The 23,735-nt window shown below is 43.9% G+C and overlaps 3 protein-coding genes across 7 annotated transcripts in view; all 3 read right to left on the bottom strand.

Moving 5' to 3' along the window:
• Positions 1-3,141: 3,141 nt before the first annotated feature.
• LOC135448987 (acyl-coenzyme A thioesterase 1-like) lies at positions 3,142-7,269 on the bottom strand. The gene is made up of 3 exons (XM_064715407.1): positions 6,673-7,269; positions 5,158-5,360; positions 3,142-4,126 (listed from the first exon to the last, which is right to left on the bottom strand). Exons 1-3 carry the CDS (start codon positions 7,127-7,129, stop codon positions 3,524-3,526), a joined length of 1,263 nt encoding a protein of 420 aa, XP_064571477.1. The 5' UTR covers positions 7,130-7,269; the 3' UTR covers positions 3,142-3,523.
• A 1,035-nt stretch (positions 7,270-8,304) lies between these two features.
• JMJD7 (jumonji domain containing 7) lies at positions 8,305-16,585 on the bottom strand. Of its 2 annotated transcripts, XM_064713909.1 has the most exons (8): positions 16,499-16,585; positions 15,782-15,935; positions 14,630-14,883; positions 14,114-14,170; positions 13,603-13,698; positions 11,280-11,356; positions 9,430-9,589; positions 8,305-8,915 (listed from the first exon to the last, which is right to left on the bottom strand). In XM_064713909.1, the coding sequence occupies exons 1-8, from the start codon at positions 16,563-16,565 to the stop codon at positions 8,827-8,829; spliced, it is 954 nt and encodes a 317-aa protein (XP_064569979.1). In that variant the 5' UTR covers positions 16,566-16,585; the 3' UTR covers positions 8,305-8,826. The 2 variants fall into 2 exon arrangements, with proteins under 2 accessions (XP_064569979.1, XP_064569978.1); XM_064713908.1 differs by lacking the exon at positions 8,305-8,915 and having other exon boundaries at positions 8,923-9,589.
• A 3,241-nt stretch (positions 16,586-19,826) lies between these two features.
• The window catches only part of MAPKBP1 (mitogen-activated protein kinase binding protein 1), a 97,548-nt gene continuing 93,639 nt past the window's right edge, over positions 19,827-23,735 (bottom strand). For all 4 annotated transcript variants that reach the window (XM_064713911.1, XM_064713910.1, XM_064713914.1 and 1 more), the window contains 2 exons: positions 22,638-22,723; positions 19,827-21,629 (listed from right to left, as the gene is read on the bottom strand). In XM_064713911.1, the coding sequence (XP_064569981.1) occupies positions 21,336-21,629; positions 22,638-22,723 (380 nt within the window). In that variant the 3' untranslated portion in view covers positions 19,827-21,335. The remainder of the gene's footprint in view (positions 21,630-22,637; positions 22,724-23,735) is intronic.

The raw sequence follows: 23,735 nt of genomic DNA on the forward strand, positions 1-23,735 counted from the left end.
AAGTGACTCCTAAACTACACCACACAACATATATTCTCATCTTTCACTTCATTCCTGTTCTGTGGCCATGGAAACCATGGACCACCGAACACTTAGCGAGAAGCTCTTAGAGAAGCACATTTGCATTGAAATCCCTTTGCTCAGCATAATCCTTATTAAAATTCCATTGAAGCCTCAAATACCCGCTACTTCTGCAGAGACAGCCACTTTCTCAAAGATGTTTCACCTCCTCTGCACCTGTGGGTCACTTTTTGCTAATAAAGGCCTTTTGTCTACTTTCATTCTGCAGTTTCCTTCAAATTATACTCTATGTGTATCAAAATGCTTCAGGGTCACAGTCTTCAATGCAAAGATGGAAAATCTTAAGAATGTATTGGGCAAATCAGCACTCTCCATTGCTGCCTGATTCCTTGACAGCTAGGGAAATTATCCTACCCTAAAAAAGCATTGCAAGACATACTGTTCTGTTATAGTAAACTTGCTCATAGCAGCTTACATGTGGGGATATTCTCAGTTCTTAAGAGGCTTGTCACAAGCTTTTCTTATTCTCAAAATAGAAATGAAGTGCAGAGCTAAACATTGGGTGACTAAGAATAAAGACAAGATCCTTCAGTTCAAGCTAGTCCTTTGATACCCTATTTTATCTGAAGCACTTTGCAATTAAGCAGATTACAAGAACAGAATTTCCCATCCAACTACTATTGGATTTATCAGTTGTGCTTGGCAGAGGATCTCTTGCAGCTAAGGGTCTATTATCTTTAATTAAATAATAACTTTCACATTGTTCTTGAATGATGTTGTCTGTATTCAGCAGGTCTGGAGAGACTATATGAAGCACTCTGACTCAACAGCCTGCAATTAGTAGAATATTGTCTTGAAAAAAACCTGTGATCTTAGCCCTACCGGTGTAAACCATCTCTTCAGCAAAAGAAACATTAAGTAGTCGAAATCTTCAGCAAAGTGCTGAAGAACATTATTAAGAACAGGCAGAAGTGTGTTACTGATTTAAGCCATTTCCAGTTATTTTGTATTAGTCTGACATCAGTTTCCAGTTTCTATTTCCTGAAGATAAGTTTCAATTTTGAGTTTAATTTTAAAAGTATTCTCAGTGCAACTGAGTCACCTTGAATATTTTCCTGTACGTGGCACAGAGCTGCTCAGCTACATCAGCTTTTTCAGCCTTTCTTGTCAGATGTCATCCAAGTGATAAAGGGCTCTTAAGTGGATAGCAAAGCTGTCATTCCAGAGCAACAAAAGAAAGAGGTTCTATGTGCTGTTGTCATCAATGGAGTCACCAGTCAGCTCCCTTCATCCTCTATTTTGAACACTCTTTTCCATGAACCTGACTGCCAAATGTAACATCAAAACTGGATGAAAGCATCACTGACCACACTGTTGATTTACTGATGGAAAGCATTTTTATTTGTAATGGTAGTTTCCTATAGATAATGTATTTTCTCGGAAGGTCACAATTTTGTAAATCAAAGTATAGATGTGTAAACTGCTCATTGAAGGCTGGGAAAGCTTCGCTTCCCCTCAGAAGGGATTAAAATAAATGTGAGTTATCCCACAGGCTAGAAACCAACACACTGCTTTGTATAAACCCCACTGTATTCAGTAAAAATAAGAGAACTGAATTACTCATACCACAGAGAAACTCACAGCCTAAAGCCCTGAGTCTGAGAAAAATGTGGATCAGCAGCCCAGGTTTTCTGAATGCTTCAATAAAACAGAAAAATTAGGGAAAAGAAAATGTGCCTTACTCAGATGGAACTGCTTAAATGTGTTTGACTTTCCTTGCTGTTATATGTTACTCTGCCACCCAGGTCCCACTCAGTCACTAAACACCTGTAACAACCACAGTCCATGCAGGACATAGGCACACAAGAGACAAACAGAAATCAAGTAAGAGGCAACAGCATAGAACTTGATGGATGACCAATATGGATGAGCAGAGGAGAGGTGTCTCCAAACTACTCACATCTTCAGGTAGGCGGTACCCATCTACCAGTCTGAGGAACAGGGGGCTCAGGAAAACCAGAAGTACCTGAAGGGACAGTCTGTGCTGAATATGTTGTATGAGAGAGTCCCCACCCCTCTGAGGTCCAATGTGCTCATTTTGAGTGACCATTGCCTCCCTGAAGCAAGAAAACTAAGGGCATGATTCAGCCTTAGTTGAATCCTTCAGCAGGAAGGATTCCTGCTTCAGCAGGATCCAGGCTCCTACAGGGCTTTTGTCTCAGCAGGAACTGGAAACCAGGGACTACACTGCCAAAGGCAAGATTTCTCTGCCTCAGTGCCATGCAGAGACTTCCAGCTCCTGCTTGCTTCTGCTGCCAGGGTGTGAGTCTTCACTGCTCCAGGAGGGAGAATCTGCTCCACTGGTGCCATTTGATATGTAGCTGCTGTTAGCCACTATCCCACAAAAGCACAAGGCGGATTACAGCCCCCCCTTGGCAGGTTTGGACACTGGTAAAGGGTAAGAAAATGCCCATTCTTCCCAGATGGTGAGGTCAGTACTCTCTTGAAGAGTGGCATTTCTTAGCTATCACTGAGCCCACAGCTGTTTGCTATAGTGCAGGGCAACTCAGAGGCAGCCCGCCTCACTGGGCTCCTGGGAACTCAGCAGCAGTGACTTTACTTTTCACCCCAAAATGGAGACAAACTAACTTTCACCATATGAGAGCAAGCACTTAGCACACCGCTTGTCTTCCCAACAGGAGGTGAGGACTTCTGCTCATGACCTCCTCAACTGAGTGAAGGAACAGCTTGTGGCCACACCAGAATTGTTCCTTAATGTATTGGCAGGTGCACAGATGGTTGAAGGCTTCGTTCAGATAATCTCAAGCAAACTGTGCACACACAGATATACTGCACATTGCACTCACTGAGTGGCGCAGCAAAAACTTTACCCTAATATGGAACTTATATGGAGTCAGCAGGAGATATACCCAGGGTAACCTGGGTAAGATTCACTTCTGGGTTTTGAAGTACCAGAAAAAAGGATGTTATCACTGCACTTCCAATTAAGCCAGAAGAGTGCCTCTTCCCTTAGCTGAGATCAGAACTATGGCAACCTTTTTACTATGAAATGGGAGAAAACAATATACCAGGAGGAAGGATGAGTGCACTACAGTGCTGTCCAACAAAATTGCTGTTTTATCTGTGTTAGTTAAAGGTGCAAGACTAAATCATTCAATGGATAGCTCCTCCTGTGAGAGTATTTCCTCTTATGAAAGGAGATGGTGTCAGATTGAGGGCAAAGATAGCTCAGCACAAATGTGATTTAGATGATGGGATGCTGGGTTGTTTTTAGACTACAGCATGGTGCCAATCTACTGTGAAGCTGGGGTCAGAAGTCAACTGAAATTCAACTAAAAAATGGGAAATTATTTGGGGAATGAAAATAAACAACTATGCAACAGTGGGGTTTAGAGGAAGGGAGTCCAGGAAACTTCTGGTGGGTTTCCAAGATCCAGTGAGTGCTGAAATACCATCCCTGGCCAGAATCTGACAGTTTCCACTACAGCTTGCTCTTAGGGATGTCTGAGTCCATCAAATGTTGCCAGAAAAAGGCCTGTATCCTGCGCCATGCATCTTCTTGGGCTTTAGCATGCTCTCTCCACTGCCCTCCCCAATGCACCAACATCCCAAGCACCCTGTGGATTGAAACTTTGCACAGAGGCAAGTATGGCGGCTCCAGGAGGTGCCCTGCTCCAGCATAGGAGTAAAACTCCACTTGCCGGCCGTGCTGCTGAAGGCGCTGAACAGCATCCTGGCAATAGAGGTCACTTTTCCAGTTCATGTCATCCAGTCCACACAGGAAGAGGAACTTGGCTAAGGACCTCTCCACAGGAATGCGACAATCCCAAGTTGCTGGGTCCATGTGATCGTCTAAGACATCTGAAAAATCTACTATTCCAGACTCATCACTGATCTTCACCCTCCCCAAGTCATATGGGTGGACAGGAATAGTGAAGCCATCCCCCTCCAGGGGAATGAAGGAATTAAAACTACTTCCAGATATGCTGACAGCTGCCTTGATACCAGGTAGAAATGTGGCCATGGAAAGGGCTAGATCACCTCCTTTAGACAAGCCCAAAACGCCAATGCCAGTATCTTTCACCTGAAACAGAATTATGAAAACAGTAATATTAAGTACTCTTTATTTCCTGAGCTGACATAACCTCTCCAGTTTTTCTCACTCATCCAACTATGATCACTCACATTTTGCCCCTTCCCTCTCTCTGTTCAGGTTATATTACTTCTTCATCTATCCCTCTGCTGAGCCTCCAAAAGAGCGACTTTGAATTCTACAGCTCCTCAACATTCCACTTCCTGTAACACACTTGCCTCCTGGTGACTTGCATAGACAAAGTGTCCTTGCTCCCTCCACATCTCAGCTCAGCCTGCTCTCAGTACAGTCTCTTTTACTGCTCCTCTCTCCAAGACACTTTTTCCTGGATTTTCTTGCATTGAATTTCTTCATTGCAGTTTCTTCTCTCCTACAGCTGACCTGTTATTTTCTGTGTTGTCTTGGAAGACATAATGTTTATTACACCTGAGGCTAAGTGAGTCCAAAAGCTGTTTTAATCAACTTATTTCTAGTGAAGGCCCTTCACACTGAATTCTAGATGTTTCAGAACTCTCTGAGGAACAGAGAGAAGCAAGGCTGAATTCTGCTCTCACACTGCCTACAATGCTGGTGTCCATGTAAAAGAAAGTAAATAATTTTGCAAAACAAATACACATTAAGTAGCATTGCATTAAAAAATTAAATGCTACTTTATTTCTCTTGGTCACTTTTAGGTTAAGTATGATGATACATTGCCATAAAATGTCTTTCTTGTCCCACACACTTGCTCAAATACAGTCTCACCCTCTTAAGATATGTCACACCTCCAGTGCTACAACTGTGAAGGATTCTGTTGTTAGAGTGTTTTATTACTATCCTGCAAAACTCAGGATCAAAAGCCTGTAATATCTCAGAAACAGTAAAAAAGCCAATGGATTCTTTTTCCCTTCTAAAATCTTAAGATATGCAAAACTAGTACAAAATTAATGTTTCCTGCTTAAGCAATTTAATACTTCCAGTTTGGGAACCAGTTAGCAAACTGGAAAATAGTTTCAGGAAGAGCACCATAATTTGTCTCTTACCTGCTGCTGCTTACGCAAAAAGTTCACAGCCTCCTCAAAATAGCTCAGTTCAAGGGTCTCTGGCATAGCAGGGATGTCTTCAAAGGACATGTAAGCAAGGGCCAGAGTCACAAAGCCTCTGCTAGCCAGGAGACTTGCTCTGTATTCAATAAGACCTCCTCCAGATCCATACAAATCAATAAGTCCAGGGAATGGGCCAGGTCCTGCAATGAAAGGAGGGGGTATGCATAACCAAAAGAAAAGTTCCTCTGGGTGTCCTTTTGTGGTGCCTGCTCAGCACACATCAGGACAGCAGATATCAGAAGAAAATCATCCTCTGAAGCTTTCCATGGTGAGTGTCGTTCTCAGGAACAAACAAAAGGACTGCAAGGACATGAATTTGCACATTTCTTTCTCTCTTAGGAACTCATTATAGGAAATTCACATGTTGGACATCCTTCTCTCATCCTGAATTTCAGCTGGCATTGGCCTACAAGTCCTCAGGCCATTGAGGATCAATGAAGAAACAGTATTACTGCAGGAGTGGCTCTTCCTTAGGCACTATGCTGGCAGGCATGCCATGAAGGGAATACTTGAGTTATTAAATACTCAGGTTATGAAATATTCACAAATGCCAGAACTGATCTGTGCCAATTCAGGCTTCAGTAAGATCTGAGTAATTTCCCCTGAGCTCCTCAGCTCTCCTGCAGCAATAGGACCTTCCTTTCCTGATGCTGTCTGCCCATTCTCACCAGATTTCCCTTACAAGATGTGGTGTTGCTGCAGCTGCAAGGGACTGTTTGTCAAGACAGCCATGTCTAAGGGCCATTCAAGGAGCAGAAACACTTCAGGCCTAAAGCAGTTTTGCACAGGATCCATTCTCAGCACTGTCTGTGTACAGAGTTGTAAAATATGGCATCTGTTTAATTAAAGACCTTGCTTTTCCCATTTGTCTCCCGTCTCCCTAAGTAACCCATGCAGTCCAGCTGCCCAGTCAGGAAGAGACTTCTTTCTTTGGCTTTTCCTTAGCTAAAGAGAGACAGGTCCAGAACCTGCAGGAAGGCCTGTAGGAGCTGCTGAGGGCATGGTTCTTCAGCCTAGGCTGGCTGCAGCCTGAGTCCAGTGCTCCCACCATGCCTTGCCATTCTTCACCCCACGGCCAGAGCTGTCACGGATCACAGCTCTGCCAAGGACCGGGGCCTCTTTGTCCTGGCAGCTAAAGAGAAAAGCTAAGAAATAAACACACCGTTTGACAAAGCTCTCACTGCAAGAGAGGTCAAGACACTCAACTAGAGCAAGCACGAGACACCTTGTGTTACCACTGCTGTCCCCTCTGCACCACCATACCCCTGCCCCGCCTGGGCAACACCGGCTCCTGTTTGCTCTGCTGTGGTGATCCAGGTGCCTGCGCCAGGCACAGGCTGAGGGAAGTGTTAGCTGAGGCTTTGCTCTGGGTGGCTGAGTGCATTCAGGGACCACGGGGCAGAATACCTGGTGTCAGACATACCTGCAAAAACAGAATGGAATTAAACTCACCAGAAGGGAGGAAGAGGGTTGCTCTGAGACGACCTTCTCTGACCGGAATCCTCTTCACTCCCTCTCCTAAAAACCATCGTTCATTGGTGCATTTTCCCAGCAAGCGGCTCGTGTCGTCCCCGTGGCCCTCATACACTTCCAAGTCCACAGAGAAAGGGGTCAGGACGTTCCTCTTTGCCAGCCGCTTATAGGGCGTTTTGGACTGCAGAGCCCAGAGCAGCCCCATGGGCTCCACTCCCAAATAGCTGCCCCCCAGCGCTGGGGAGCGGCTGAGGTCCAGCTCCCCGCTGCTCCCAGCCCTGTAGAGAGCGTGGGATTGGAAAAGCTCCCCGCTGTCGTCCAGCAGGCTGGCCCGGAGGGTGACCGCCTGCTGCGGCTGCAGTCCGGCCACACGGATCTGCACGGGCTCATCGAACAGGCACCGGAGGGAAGGCAGGACGGACAGACGCGCCGCCATCCCGGCTGGCCGGACGGAGAGCTGCGGCCCTGCCTGGGGCGAGGCGCCGACCGCCTGAACTTCGTGAGACACGACCTCAGCAACCTGTCCCTTCTCGGGATTAAAATCTCTGCTCAAAGTCCAGGAGGACTCATCGTGAGCACTTCCTCTACTCGGCCGGCACGGGCTGCTGGGAGCCGTAGTTCAGAGCCCGCCTCCCGCCAGACTCTCCGGCTCGGGTGGCGCGGTGACACCGGCCACTGGCTCAAGCTGTCACTTGTTCTTAGCCAGTGCTTTTACTTTTGATTACAGACAGAAACTAAATTAAAAACCCCAAAGCAGCAAAAAGAGATATCGAAATAGCAGCGCCCCCCCCCCCCCCCCCCCAGCTGCAGGAAATCCCAGATTTGGAAGGCTTGGGAGACTTTGCTAGGGCAAAGTAAACACAGACAAGCTGCAAAGCCTAAGCAGCGTGACATCTTAATCTCACCACGAAACAAAGCCTGCTCTTGATCCCTCTTGAGCTTTCTGCAATTTCTGGACAAGTACCACAAGTTAAAATTAAACTTTATGCTATAACTATGTTTCTTTTAAAAAGGAAAATAAACAAAGTCAAACAATTACTATATTTTTCCTTCCCAGGAATTAATTTCCCCCGTATTAAAAATGTTTCTAAGGATCTGCTTGAAGATTTGACAATAAACACCAGCTCTTGGTTTTCATGAACAACAATACTACATTTTTGCAATGTCTGAGTATTTAAAAGACTTCTTGTCCTACCCTGAGGGTCTCAGACACACGAGTAGTCCCAGCCCATTCTGTGGAAATAAAAATGGGAATTATGGCTCTTTGAACCCGGCTCCTGGTTCAAACAACTTGCCTGACCATGCTCTAAGCAGCAATTAATGGCAAAGGAATGAAACAATCAGTGAGCTTACAAGCTGTAGAATCACACCTCATGCCATGAGACCACATGAAGATTGACCGCAGATATGGCAGAGCAACTCTAAAATCATCCCTCAGGATGCAAGAGAATGCAGTTATCTTTAAATACAACAGTGAAAAGAAATAAAAAACAGCACTAAAAACGTGTAGCTTTTTATTGGAAAATAGCCAACATTGACTTTTGCATGTCCTCCTAGATGTCCTTCAGCCATTGTTTACTTTGGAAAAAAAAAAGTAAATTATTACAGAAATAAGGTTTAAACTGACCTCTTTATTGCAGAAATAGTAGTTCCTCACCATCAAAACACCACAGCCACTGAACTTAAAGAATTACAACAGGACAGACTTTTGCCTTAAGCAGAGTGCATAGATTGGACTATTGCAGCCTGATGCATAGAGCAGATCCTTCCTTGTCCACTTGGGTTGTAATGAAAACAATCTGTAGATCTGAACAAACAATCAGGGCTTCCATTTTGGGATTTTCAAAACCTGGATTATCTCTCTTCACATTTTATTTTGCTCACCATCAGCAAGGCAACATGCAAAGGCCTAAAAATCCTATTAGCAAAGTTCTCCTTACAAGCCAAAATATCTGCCCAATTGGTCTGGACTCTGAAATCAAGAAAAACAGCCATGATGTGCTCAGCAGGCATCGTTGACCATAATTTAATGTTCAGTTCTTTTTGGGGAATCAGGTTTGTACTCCAGTCACAGATACTGATAATTGCATCACATCAGAAACAGACATCACAGGCTCGAGTCTCCCACATTTGCTATAGCATTTTCACAGCTTTTGTGAGACAATCTAGTAGTTGATAATAGCTGTACTTAATGTCATATTCCATGTCATACCAATAATTCACTGAGGAGACAAGAAAAGGGAAATACATTTAAAGGCTAGAATGTAATGATTTACAAAAATCACTTCCTCAAATGTTGCAAAACTTGCACAACAATAATACCTTGCACCATCCCCACCCCTCCACTTGTATCCAATGAGCACTGATTGAAATTCTGGAATTCACTTGGGGAGAGAAGAAAAAAAAGAACTAGAGAGGTTATGACAAATCCTACAAAGAAAACAATGACATGACTTTTGGTAAGTGCAGGGGAACAGTAACACAAACACAACCTTATTAGCAAGGTAAGAGATTAGGTCAGAACAGATTTCAGCTCATAAGAAAACAGAGTGTCTTCCATGTTGTGCCAACAAAGCTATGAATTATAAGCAAAACAGGCTGGAAGGAGGCAGCCCCATGGGATCTGTCAAGATTGCAGAGAGGCAAATAGCCTTAAAGGAACTTTTGCTTCCACTGGTGCTTTGCTGCAGACCCACCACAGTTCCAAAATGTATCCATAAATACTGTCTATTTTACCTGCAATACAGCCATGTGATTGCTGAACATGATGGAACCAGAGAGAAGGTAGATATAACATCTCACCAGCTTTCACTGTACACTTCAAAGGCTTTGCCTGAGCATACTCTGGATACAGTTCCAGATCAGGGTTCAAGGGGTCCAGAGGGATCCAGGGCACCTAAAGGCAAAAGAGTGTGCGTATATGGTACTGACCCTGGAAAAAATTCCAGCAAGCTTCCAGAAAAACAACTGATAATCAAACTCACTAGGTTACAAAACATGTACTTTGTCTAGCAAAACATGTACAGCTATGTCGGATCTCAGGATCTCAGTCCTGAGGTGCTGAGCCACCGAGACCACCCTTGGGGGGCTCGGGAGTCCTGGAATGTTGCCAGAAGTGTCTGGTAGCTGGACTTTAACCCTACACAGGAGACGACAAGGATGAGGGCTTCACCGGAGTGAATGGTGAAGGGATTAGCTAATTAGAGGGTAGGACACAGGGTTTAGGATTTATGTACAGGGGGGTTTAGAGAAGTAAGATGGAGGAATTGGGGTGTGTCCTGTCCTTCTTCTTCTTCTTCTTCTCCTCCATCTTCTTTGGTGATGGTGGCACTTTCGGATTGGTTATTACTGAAAGTGCACCGAGTTATAAGAATAAATGGTATTGGGGAAAAATGATAAATATTGTACACGTAACCATGGGTATAAAGATAGTGGCTGCCCGGAGGGCAGAGACAGTGTGCTCATGGCTGACTGCTGAGCAGATCTCTGTTCGGCTGAAAGAAAATCTTTTAGATAAACAATTAATAAACATAAAAACCGAAAGAAGAACTGAAGCCTCTTCTCGTCCTTCGATATGCGGGCTGCCCCAAGGCCACCTCGGGCCTTTCCAGGCCCCTCAAACAGCTGAGATATCCGGACACAGCTACACAGCTTTCCACATGCAATTTGGAATAGGTCAAGGATGCAAAGATGTTCCTCCTTTGGTGATGCACTTCTATTTAGATAAAAGGCAATAAATGTCATCCATGAAACTGCAGTCTCGTGGAATACTTTCAAAACACCCCCAGCCCCTTAAGTTTCTTGTTCTCCCTACATTTAGTACTTGAATGCTTTATCTGCAGCACTCTTTTTAGAAATTCCTTTCTTCTTCTTAGGCTCTTTGGTGTAATTTTTACTCTCAGCAGCTGAAACATCCCTCCTTTCTGGGAAGTCCCTCATGCCTGCACTAATTCTTTCTCTGCCCTACAGAATTGTAAACTTCAGCATTCCAACCTTTCTGAATTACAGGAATGAGATTCCATGGGCACCACTCTGGAAACGGAAAACAAACCCCAGTTCAAGTTCTGTTGTAACATTACTCACATTTTGCAGAGGCAAAAGGCAAGGGATTAAGATTCTACTGAGATTTGTAAAGTGCTTCCAGATCTAAACATTTTAATCAAATAAATATTGCTACTACTAAGAAAATACGACATTAATTTAGACAGGTATGTTCTATTGCACTGAATGGATACTACTGTGGAGCTGAGTAGAGGGCCAAAAGAAAGTGAATGTAGAGGGGTCTATTTCAGGCATAATGAAATCAATTTCTTTATTGTCAATGTGTTCAAAAGTTCTTTAGTGGATCTATCAGAGTCTGGTGCAATGCAACATTTAATTATATTAATCGTTTCGGGTGTGCAGTAAAAGATTTTTCTGGAAGCTGGGCATCCTTTGCAAACAGTAAAATACAAGTGAAATATCTGGGCATTCTCTTTCCAATAATGCAGGATTTCTAAATATCAATCAATATGCCGAGTTTGAGGGCTCAGCAATGTCCCAGACTCTCCCTACTGTATTAACTGCATTCTCTATAAAGTTTTTACCTTCTCTGCAGTAGTCTCATCCACAATTTCAAATGAACCATCTTCTGATACGTGGTAGGTTGCTGGCTGATAGAGCTCTGGAACCACAGAAAGAATTAAATGACAATTCAGAGAACCTAACAGCAGTGCAAGTCAGACTTTCATCAAGAAAAATTAAGACAAAACCGCTTTCACTATCCTTCTCTTTTTCCATTTCAAATTTTATCCAGTTTTTAATATGGTTTTTTTGCAGTCAGTCTGAATAATACTGATTCTCCTCCAAGTCCATTTGTATCCCAGTCCTATTTTGTCCCAGTAACTGTTTTTTTTCCTTTTCAGAAGGCATAAATTTCCCCTGACTTACACATCATTCTATAGTTGGGTGTTTCATCTTAGGTCAGTCTACCAAAGAAGCACTCACAAGAGTTATTAGTGGCTTGTGACCAGTCTTTCATTTCTAATTTTAATTGACAGGGCTCATCAATTGCTTCAGATACTGCTGGTTGCTTTTCTTTCATTGCTTCAACACGTGGTTTTCTAAGCCCTCCCTTGAGACAGTTTCTCTCCATTAATTAACCTAATGCTCAAAAAGATGGAATTCTCTTTTTACTACACACTATGAAATGTAAGCATTATCTCTGTTCTATGCTTTAACAATAGCTTGTTTTACAAAGTAGGACTCCTATAACACACATATATTTCATACATTCACATACATACAACACCACCTGTCCAAGAAAGGCTGAGATAGGGTTGTTCAGCCTGGAGAAGACAGGGGACTCACTGTGGCCTTCCAGTACCTAAAAAGTGCTTATAAGAAAGACAGAGAAGGACTTTTTACCAAGACCAAGACAAGGGTTCATGGTATCAAACTGAGACAGGGTAGATTTAGATTATATATAAGGAAGAATTTTTTAACAATGAGGATCATGAGGCACTGGAACAGGTTGCCCAGAGAAGTTGTGGGTGTCCTGCCCCTGGAAGTATTCAAGGTCAGGCTGGATGGAGCTTTGAGTAATTTGGTCTGTTGAATGGCAGGGGCATTGATTCAATGACCTTCAAGGTTCATTCCAATCCAAACCATTCTATGACTCTATGACTTCAAGGTTGTAAACAAAATAAAAACAGTATAAATAAAATATTGTAGCAGCACACATCTACCCAAAATTATATTTCCATCATAGAGCACTCTGCATTCACTTAGTCTGATGGTTTGAAAGCCAGGGAATGGGACAATCAAATCTTATGAGGTATAAAGCAAAGCTGTCCATCTTTTAGATAACACTGCAACAGTAAGTACTGCTGTGCACATAGGAAAGCCACATAAAGAAACAGAAATCAGGCAGTGTGAAGCAACACTGCCATAAGAATTTCTTTCTTCATTTCTCAGTTTTCAGAGATTCAGTTAGTAGCTTGAATATTTCATTAAAATACAAGGTATATTTTAGTTTCCTGGGGTTTTTTTTCCTAGAGAAAAGCAGGTAGGCAGAATCCAAACCTGTAAAAAATCAAAGATGACAAGCTACAACACTGCCAATATACTTAAACAATTTAAATATTCTAAAGCTGAAGAGACTGCCACGAGTATCGCAGAATCAATTAGGTTGGCAAAGACATCAAGAGATGAGATCCAAGATCATCAAGTCCGAGCTATGACTGAACACCCCCTTGTCAACTAAACCACAGCACTAAGTGCCACATCCAGCCTTTCCTAAATCACCTCCCTCCAGGCACATGACTTCACCACTCCCCTGGGCAGTCCATTTCAATATCTAATCACATTTATGGGGAGAATTTCCTCCCAATGTCAAATCTAACCCTCCCCTGGGCACAACTGGAGACCATTACCTCTCCTTCTGTCACTGGTTGCCTGGCAAACGATCCTGACCCCCATCTGGGTACAACCTCCTTTCCAGGAGTTCTAGAGAGTCAAAACCTCCCCCCTTTCTCCAGGCTTTTCTCCAGGCTAAAAAAACCATGCTCCCTCAGCTGCTCCTCATAGGAGTTACCCTCTGGAACCTTCACCAGCTTTAACACCCTTCTCTGGCCCTGCTTCAGTATCTAAATGTCCTGCCTGAACTGAGTGGCCCAGAACTGGACACAGGACTCAAGATGTGAACCAGTGAGCTCATTACTTTACTGGACTGGAAAACCTGGCTTCAGAATAACAGTTGTATTACAAACTACCAGCAGCATGAAGTAGGAGAGATTTCTGTCCACACTTGAAAGCATAACACTGCATAAACATCAAAATGTTACCACTGCTTCCTTTTTTCACATCTTTCAGTGTTTTAGTCTGTCCTCCTTCCAGCCTTCAGACACATTGCACAGCAAAATGATGTACCATATGGGATGAAGGGACGGTCACTTGGTGGATGCAGCAGAAAATATTTCTCTCCAGATACTACACAGTACAAGTTCTCATAATGATCTTTATGTACTAGGATTGAGAAAAAAAAAGAGAAATGGGGAGAATGACAGAATATCATAGCTATTTCCTTCTCTGCAGCAGAAACTGCAGTAAACTGAAAGTTAACAACTTTCCCTATTACTATCAGACTGCTTCTTCCTCTTGCAGCCAGTGGTAAGGCACAACATCATGTTATATGATGCCAAATGCATTCAATGAAGCAAATTGTCAGTGCTTTGCCTAACACAATGTCAGGTAGATACATCCAGAGATACTGCAGCAGGAGGCTGCAGAAGGGCAGAATAAAGAATGCAAAAAAAAGCATGTTAAAATAGAACTGCCCTGTCAGAAAAACCACACCATTCTCCTTGAGCCACTAACTCAAAACAAGCCAGCTTAAATTTGTGAAATCACCAAAAGATTTACACTGCCATAGGATACGTACAAGATGTCACAGCAGCTGACTCCCCAAGCCAGAAATTCACAGCATCAGGCTTCTTCCCTGTATAGTTAGAGAAAATAAATATGATGACAATAACAAATCATCCTTTTTTTTAAATTCTGTCCTATAACTTCCTTCATAACTATGACAAATTTCATGGCAAATAGCACTCTGTGAACAACAGCAACCTCCTTCTCCACTGTGAACACTAAGCCAAAATATAACTCTAGATCAAAGAAAAGCCACTCAATGTAAAGTGTTACACAACCTCTTTTCAGCTGTGAGGGTCCCATTACACAACAGAAGTACTGACTTCAGAGTAATCCAACCCCAAAACTTGGATTACTCTATTAGGTATTTTACTACTTCTGCTTCCTAAGAGGATAAAACCAAACTGAGCTGTGGCATTCAGAAAGAGAACAAGTATTCACCATGTAGTGAATTGTTTTAAATGTGTTGTGATTGTTTTAAAGCCCCATGCAAAATATTTACTGAATATGAGAGAAATTGAGGGTTTACCCAGTGCTTCACTCATCCATGGTATGTCAGGCTGCACATCACAGACAAGTTCAGGGAACTCCTCAGTGAGGTTTGAACACTGCTTCTGCACATAGAATACGTTGGGAGAGGTCACTTTCTTCTCCACAATGTCCAAAAAGTCCATGAAAGGCATTTGGCGCTCCTCTGGCATAACAAATCGGTTCTGAAACACTGCATCTGCATAACCATTTGGTGTCACTGCCACACTCACCACCTTGGGACCTACCACCTCCCTGCAAAACAAATCAAAGGTTTATACCCAGGCCTGCAATTAGCTCTTATATTACATACTGGTTATTTTAAAAACATGCTTCAAGAGCAGCAAAAATAAGATGCCTGTCATTCCATGGATGGGGGTCTCTAGATCAGATTTTCTGCTATGTGGTAAGGACTCCAGCATTCTGCTCCAACTGCTCCCTGCAGTCAAGGCAACTCTAGTTTCTTTTTCCTCTCTGAATTCTCTCCTAACAGGACAGTTCACAAGGGATCTCCCTTTTCCTCCATGCACTGGTCCTCTTTGGCCACTTCTTTTCACCAGTCATGGCAGAGCTTGATATTATTGTAGCCATTAAACTCAGCCAAATCCACGGGGGGTTCACATGTTCAAAAGCATCTGAGCAGGGAGCAGGGGTGGACAGAAACTGGTAGACACACACCCCATGAGGCTAGCAGTCCTTGGTTCCATGAGATATTTACCTTAAAACCCCACAGAATCTGACTCACAGATACTAGGTCTAACCACAAATCCTCTCTGAAAAGAGGACCTTTTGTTAAAATTTCAGTTATTGTTAAATGTTCATCCTTTAGTTTTTGAAGAAAACAAGGCGTGCTCAGTCACAAACAAGTCAGTCTGTTCTTAGAGCTTTACAGCCCCACTCCAGCTGTGTGGGTTTCAACAGCCTGAGTCTGTTGCTTGCACACAGCCACAACACCCACCCTCCTGGCATCGGAACGGGGAGGGCAGTATGTGTGCAAGGAAGACACACCTGACCTTGGGAAGACTGAGCACCTTCAGCCAGAAACAGGAAGGAATCTGGGCTAAACTTACAAATAAAAGCAAAGATTAACCAAGGGGTTTTTGGTGAGGTCACCAAAACTGAACACCAGTCCTACTCCACAGCTCGCTCATACCTGAGGTACGCTGAGGTCCATTTCTTCAGAGCCGGCCAGTGGCTGATGGCGTTGCGGATTACGCAGGGTTTATTCGGACTCACCCACTCTCGATAGAACTCCAGCGGGGACGGAGGCCTATCAAGATAGGGCACGGACTCCGGCCAGCCCAGCTCTGTGCAGGCAAACAATAAACAGCGTTACTCAGCATCCCGGGACAGGCGCCTCCTGCCAGCACACGGGCTTCACACGCCTCACCACGCTGACACCAAGCAGCGCTTTCCACGGATCCAGAATCCCTCTGCTAAAGCCCAGAGGGTGTCAGGGCGCTTCCAGAGCCAGATGGAAACCTCAGGCCAGCGCCTGAGGATAAAGGCTCAAAGGGCCTGTGCCATAGAAAGTGCACCTCCCACACAAAGGTGATACCACAGGATGATTTTTTGGAAGCTGGAATAGTGCTTCGTTTTGCTACTTTATACACAGAGAAACAACCATTAAAGGACCGTTTTCTCGAGTTTCTCTTTCATCTTGCGGGGGCCTTTCTGCTTCACCTTGACCTCGGAACCAACACACGCCGGCAACACAGTGGGTGCCGCTGATGGCCCCACGCAGCCGCCGCCCGCCGAGGCGGCAGCACCGGGCGGGCCGGGACCCGGGGAGGCGGCTGGGCCGGCCTAGCACCACTGCCCGCCCCGGGCGGGGTCACCGCGGCCTCCCCCGCCCCGCTCTGGCGCTCACCGCGGGCCTCCCGCGGGAAGGCGGCCAGGCAGCCCCTCACGGCCCGCAGCGCCGCGCCCTCCGCCATGCACGGCCCAGCCCCGCAGCAGCCGGCCCCGCCCGCTCCCGCCCCCTCCCCGCCCCTTCCCCCGGAAAACGAACCGCGGGCGCAGCGCCCCAGTGAGTCGCGCAGCTCAGTAACAAATGGTCACGTTTTTATTGAAACAGTTTAAGACACGAAGTACAAATGGATACAGAGTTAAAAACAGCTCCCGGGGGAGCCTCACAGTGCAAAAAAAAAAAAAAAAAAAAAAAAGAAAAAGAAAAAGAAAAAAACTACAACCAAAAAAAAAACCAACAAAAGGAATTTTTAATTATTTTCCCAAATAATAATTAAAAAAAAAGACAAAGTATTATTTTGCCTAAAGCCGAAAGTATAAAAACACGCATTTATAAATAAAGCAGGAAGGGTTTTTTGTTTGCGTTTCACAGGAGTGAAGGAAAAGGGCAGTGCAGGAGGGGGACGGGGTGAGGAGGGGCCGGCCCTGCCCTGCCCGAGGCGCGGGCGCCGCAGGACGCGCGGGGCGCACATGGCTTGTTCCGGGCGCGGCCGCCCCGCGCGGTCCCCGTGTGACACGAGCACAGCCCCAGCCGCCCCGCGCCCTTCACACGCGCGACCTGAAACATGGGACACGCCGGACCTTACCCAGAGAAGGAACCACTTGCTCTCTCGGGGGGCTGCTAGAAGACCTGTCTACCATTTCAATGAGGTTTTTGCCATTTAGTGTCCTGGATGCTACACATCCAACGGGCTGGGGGAAGACACTGTATACATGCATGAGTTTACCAAGGGTGTTTAAATACTTTCATTTCTTTTTTTTTCCTTATATATAAGTATATACATATTCGTTCTTCTTAAAAAATTAAGTTGGTATGTTTCTACTCCCAGAAAGAAACGTCCCAATTCCTCTGAGTCATGATGAAGTCTGCAAAACGGGGAGGCTGGGGAAGGGGCTGCTGTAAGGCCATGCCCCAGTCATCACTTGGGAGATGGCATGGAAAGGAGAGGACAACCTGAGAGAGGAGGTGGAAGAAAGGGATGCCCATACACACAGCTCCCGAGCGCCGCTGAGGGATGGGGAGGATGAAGGTGTTACCTGCTTGCAGCAGGAAATACAACAGTTTGCTGCCCTTTCAGGTTGCAGCCCTTCCTACTGTCCCAATTCAAGAGAGCCCTTAAACGAACTGAGGGATTCCACAGGCAAAGCAGTACTATTTGCAAGATGGAAAAGAAACCTGAAACTTTTCATTTTGACCAGGAATGTTGAGTTGAAGAGGGGAAAATATATGTAAAGAGGATAGGTAGATCCAAATTATTTTTTCAGTTAAACAAATAACTTATCGTAATACAGGTATCTTGCTGTGCCTATGCTAACACCCACCAGCAAAAGGGATCCCAAACCATTAAGAGGGATAGACTCAAATTTATTACCTCCTCTGACAAGCCTCTTGACTTCCCAGGCAGTTACCATTCATTATTTCTCTACCTGGCCCAATGGACAGCCTGTAGTGAAACATGTTCACAAGGTGCAAATGCAATGCATTTATGCTCTTTTTGTTCTGTAAACTAGAGGTTTTAGGAATATTTCCTACTGCCAGCAATAGGAAGTTAGCAGGGAACAATTAGTTAGATCAGTCTTAAATTATAAAGAGCAACACTATCCCCTTACCCCTCTCAGCAACAAACTTGTGGCACCAGCATTTACTGGGCTTCTAATCAATTCAAAACATCAAAGCCTCAAACAAGCAGTTCGGGACTTTGCCATTTAAGAAAAAAAAATAGCTGCTTAGAGAACAGTTGCAAGAGAAGAAGCAAGAGGCTCAACAGAACATATTTAAAAACAAACTCCTTCCCATTCATCCTTCAATTACAGATCACCATCTCCAAGTCCTATATCTACTTTCCTGAAGCCTTTTGGTATTGTATCATTCACAGGTATTGGCCAAATAGTGTTCTTCAGACCAAGACCATCTCTACTTCTACTGTTTTCCTGAGTCTCCTACATACACTGTTCTAAATTTATGTTAAACTACACAACCATTCTCCAACTGATCTACTTGCCCAACACTTTTCTTACCATTATTCTGATCAGATTTCACCTCTGGTTTCCTGTACACAGCCATGACCCGTAGCAAAGTCCATTCCAGGAAATAAAACCCACTCTGATCAGCTTAAAAACCAAATTTGCTTCACACAACTTATTTCCAAGGAGCTTTGTTTCATATCTCTATGTCAGCTTTGCTGGTTGTTGACCTTTACTTTCATGGTCATTTCATTCTCACCACTTGGCTCTTCTGTATCATCTCTGACCTTTTTGTCACTACCTCAATGTTTAAATAATAAAATGGTATAAAATTGCACAAGGAAGTAATATAAAGGACCCTCAAACCATTATCAACAGTACCAAAATACACCTGGGTTCAAGGGGCTGCTATTTTTCCTGAGTGTCTTGTGGCCCCAGTACAGCAAGAAATTCCTTGTATACTAGGACATGTTCACAGTCTGAAAGTGGAGGAACAGGTCACCTCAAAAGCAAGCTTGACCCACACTAACTCCCACACAGACCCAACATGGCTGTTATCACACATTCCACTCATGGCATCTCCAGGTCACCTTTTCACTGCCAGAAACTTCCTCTCTGGTTTCCAACTTGCCTTCCTTTGCAAAACCTGTCTGTGCAAGAGAAGCTGCCCATGGGACTGAGCACACCAGCTGATTCAGCAGAATACAGTGCAGAGAAGGGACTAGAAAATAACCCCTTTAAAGTTTCAGTATAAGCCCATGGAAAGAAAGGTTAGCAAGGACATCTGAAACATGATTAGGCAGATTTCAATTACAGGCAGAAGGAGCCGGAAAGCTCTCAAACTGTTTCCCATGCTGCCATGTCCTGAAGCACTCAGCAGTGATCAGGCAGCAAACCTGTTTGGGGGGAGACAGAACTGCAGATTATTCAGCCCTAGAGTACTCAGGAGAAAAAGGCTGTCCTATGCCAGTCTGGCCAGACCAGCAGAAAAAGGCTGCATTGCAGATCTGCAGTCACAGAAAGTCAACAGACCACATTTCCAAGTGCCACAGGGTTTCAGAGAAACAGCAGCCAGGACAGTAAAATGAAAAAACCTGCTTCCACCCTGTAACCTCTGCAACCAAGTGATGCAGTCTGGCTGCTTCTGACTGACTTCCACAGATGCTAGCAGTCTCTCTCCCATCAAATTCTTGTTGCTTGCATTAGTTTTATGAACTTAGATTACACTGTGCTGTCTTAAAAATAAATGCAAGACAGACTGGAGATGCAAGAAATAAAACATTTCGTGTATTTTCTCCTGTTGTTGAAAGGAATGGGAGTAAGGGGGAAGGTGCTGAAGAATTTCATTGGTTTAAAATTGTTTTCCTTAGCTTATATCATTGACCTAAAAAACATCATTGGACAATTTTAAGCCACAACAGACACAAGTTAGCATGGGTTTAAAGAAGCTCCGCAGGGCAAGAAGAATATTGCACATACAAATGCAAGAAGAGAAGATTCTGTTTCTCAGACCAGAAATTCCTTAAAAGCAAAGAAGCTAGAGGCAGGAAAAATGGTGGTCATCACACCCCAAAATATCTCATTTGAAGTTCTTAGGAAATAATTTTGTGAGGGTATTTGAAATAACTTTACAAAAGGTAAAAGAATCCCAGCTTTCTTGTGATGTAAATGTTCTGTTTTCATGTAAAGGCAAGGAGAAAACATTTTCCTATCACAGTGAAATGAACAAATGACACAGATGAGCCATGGCACTGAAGATCTCTCAAACCCATAGTGACACTGTACGAGATGGAAACCATCTTTTCCATGTCACTTCTCCAAAAATAAATCATAACAAAGTCAATATCCAATTCCTAATCATGAAAGCTGGCTGAAATAAACTTTTGTATCTAAAACCAATTTTTAAAATGTTTGCAGAAAACCCAGTCTGAAGTATTCAAATTCCAGATTAAAAATACCACTGGATGAACTCATAAAAGTAATCTCCAAAGCATGGCCCAAGGGATACAGAGCCTTTCCCTTGAGGTGAATGCAGATAAGATACAGTGTGGGGACTATTTTGACACAATAGGAAAGCAGACAGGGTTGTCATAACAACAGCAGGATTACTGCAGGGAACAAAACCAAGGCAGGAAAACCAAGAACAGCAAGAAAAGATCTAAGCAGAGAACAGTTCATTAATTGCACAGACACTCCAGCCTGTCTCCCTGTTGGGGATTTATAATACAGAGATTGTTTCTCGCTGGGATATGGCAAAGGGATTGACAGTTTTTTAAAAGGACAAAGGTAACAGCCACAAACGTGGCATAGAGCAACAGTCAAGAGAAATAAATTAATAAATAAACCATAAAAAGTCTGATTTCTTATTCTTATGAAGTCTTGGAGAGGAAGGGATTGGCTTCACATTGACCTTTACTTTTAGTCAGCAGTTCAGAATTTCTTGGATAAACTGGATTTTCTTTGTATTTTAGGTGTCAAACATCCTGATCTCCTGGCTATGAAGAAATTTCAAGGCAATTTCTCCAAACTCCTCTTTCAAGACTTTGTTTAGAAGTCTTGGAAGTTGAAGACCGTTGGGAAACAAATATTAAAACTGTGGCCAGCACATTGCTAAGAATTGGAACAAGTCAGTTGTTGGAGCCTGAGGAAATCAATTTATAAATGTATCCCCACCAGCCCTAGACCAGCTGATGGTAGCATTGGTCTGAAGCTCTCTCTGTGGTCCTCTTCTTGCAATTATTTCTGTGTATTCACAAACACCTGAAGGCCACCCCTCAGAGTTTTTTGTCCATGCGTCGTTCCACAGCTTGCAGCAATAGCTCCGAGTACTGTTCCAACAAAGCGAGTGTCTGCTCATCTCCCAAGCTCTTGGGACTCGGTAGATTGGCACCACATCCCTCATTCAGTGGGCTAGTGTTATCTTGTGGCTTCACCAGCGCCTCCTTGTCTTTTGGAAGCTCTTCTGCATCCTTCAGAGAGTCCAAGTCTTTCTTCACGGAGGAGAATGCATCTGTCAGGAGGCCTGCTATTTTATCTTTGTCAGTAGAAGATCCCGTATCGTTTAGTACCTGAAAACAAAGAGGAGGGGAAAACAAGGAATGCATTGGGGTTCAGGTAGAGCACCAAGTAAGCAATTTTAGCCCTTGAGGAAAGTAAAGCCATAAAGACTTGCAGACCAATCAAGTCTACTTTTCTTCAACATTTGAGACTGCCTATTTAGACATATAGCAGCACATGCATCCAATACTCCCTAGCTGCACAAAATCCAGAGGCATTAGTCCAAAAGGACAGAGATGAGAAGCACATTTTTGGGCAGTGTTCCCCTTATACTGGGCTTAAGAAGGTACTGTGTTTCCCAGCTGCAGCACAGGGCCACAGTCTCCAGTCCCTCCTGTCTGCCAAATGCAGCTGGTCCCAGGAACAGAGCAAGGTCAGAGAGCTATTGCAAGTGCTGTGGCCAGAGCTGCAGAGGACCATGTGGCAGGTGCTCACCACCAAAGTCTCACACTCATTGCAGGAGACCTGACAGATCAGTGCTAAGAAAAGGAACAAAGAGCTGTTATATCACTCTGCATGTAGCTCTGGTCTAGAGGTGAGAGGGACAAGCAAACAGCTGCATGTTCTCTCCCAGCTGGATTCCCATGGTATTCCACATTTGCTAATCCTTTTCCCAGGCATGAAAGTCAAAGAACAGATGGGGTAATAAAACTCAAAGCTCCTGTAATATTTCATATCCCTGAAATACTGTATAACCATTAATTAATTCCCTAATACCCCTTTGAAAAAGAGCATACTGTTATCTTCAGTTTACAGATAGGCTAAACAGACTGAAAACTTAATTGATTTGCTCAGAGTACCATAGCAAATCATTGGAAAATCCAAAAGCTAGAAATCAGGAGCACCTGGTTCAAGTTGAAGGCGCAGTCAAGTGGACAGCCAGACAGCTTGTGTCACTGAACACACAGTCAAGAGAACACCTTGAGGCAGCAAGCACTTACATCTGTGTAAGATGCCTGTGGGCTGTAAAGCCCAGCTAGTGTACCAGGGTCTGTGTGTGAGGTCACTCAGTCACTCACCCTGCGGTAGAGGTGAAGGGCTCTGCGCATGCTGTCCTGGAGCTCGGACACCACATGCTCACACTGCTCTATGCTGATGCCCGACTCTGGAGGGAGGAAAACATAAAAGCACAAGGTAAGGCACAGACACTCTACTATTCACAACCTCATAGTTTGGAAAGAAAACACGCTTTTTAATGCATATCTGAAAGACCATGCACACACAACTTGTCATTCAATATTTAGGGCTAGTTTGAGCAAATTATTAAATAGGCATTTCTGTATGAGCTTTCCTTCATACTAACTAGACATGGTGCTTGCTTCAAACACCCCTATTTTTCCAGTCTTTAGACTCTCCAAAGTCAGCAATGTTCTTCCTCAAGCTGCATATTTTTGTTACAGTCACAGATAGTCACAGATTACCCATGTGATTTCCAATTGCAATTAAAGCCATGTTTGTATGCGGACTTCCAGGGGCATGAGGGCCTGATCCAAGGAGCCTCTAATTTAGCTTCTACCTAGTTAGAAATCTACAAGCTTCCCCTCATGTACCCTTCTGCACAGAGTATTAAAAGCACAGAGCATGATGGATTATACTGAATTATTGCAACATTCTCTAGTGAGGACTGAGTTCCAGAGGAGCTGTGACAAGCAAACTCAGAACAGAATTGCATTGCCGAGCAACACATGACATACACTGGGGATAGACCATAATACATATCTAAAAAGTAAAAGCAAGCAACTGAAGGACAGCATTTCCTGCCTGTCCCCATCAGATATTATCTCCAAAACATGAGCTGAAGGCCTGCAATCTTCTTACAATAAACACTTTCATGAGTTAGACATAAACCATGAACAAAGACATAGACACACAAACACAGTCTTCAATTTGCAAAGGCCTGAACAAAGGACATTCAACTTTCTTTAGTTACCCAAGCCCAAAATTGTCACATGAGCACTGTAATTTCTGCAATTCTAAGAACACCATCTTGGAACAGACTGGAGAGGACCTAAGCTAATTTTTTTAATACATCTAGATGATGCATAAACAACTACAGCTAGAAAAACATCTACTTATACATAAACAAAAACATCCACAAAGAACAAAGGAGTAAGAAC

Source organism: Zonotrichia leucophrys, chromosome 5 (genome assembly GCF_028769735.1).
Source record: "Zonotrichia leucophrys gambelii isolate GWCS_2022_RI chromosome 5, RI_Zleu_2.0, whole genome shotgun sequence".
In the NCBI taxonomy this organism is placed as follows: Eukaryota; Metazoa; Chordata; class Aves; order Passeriformes; family Passerellidae; genus Zonotrichia; species Zonotrichia leucophrys.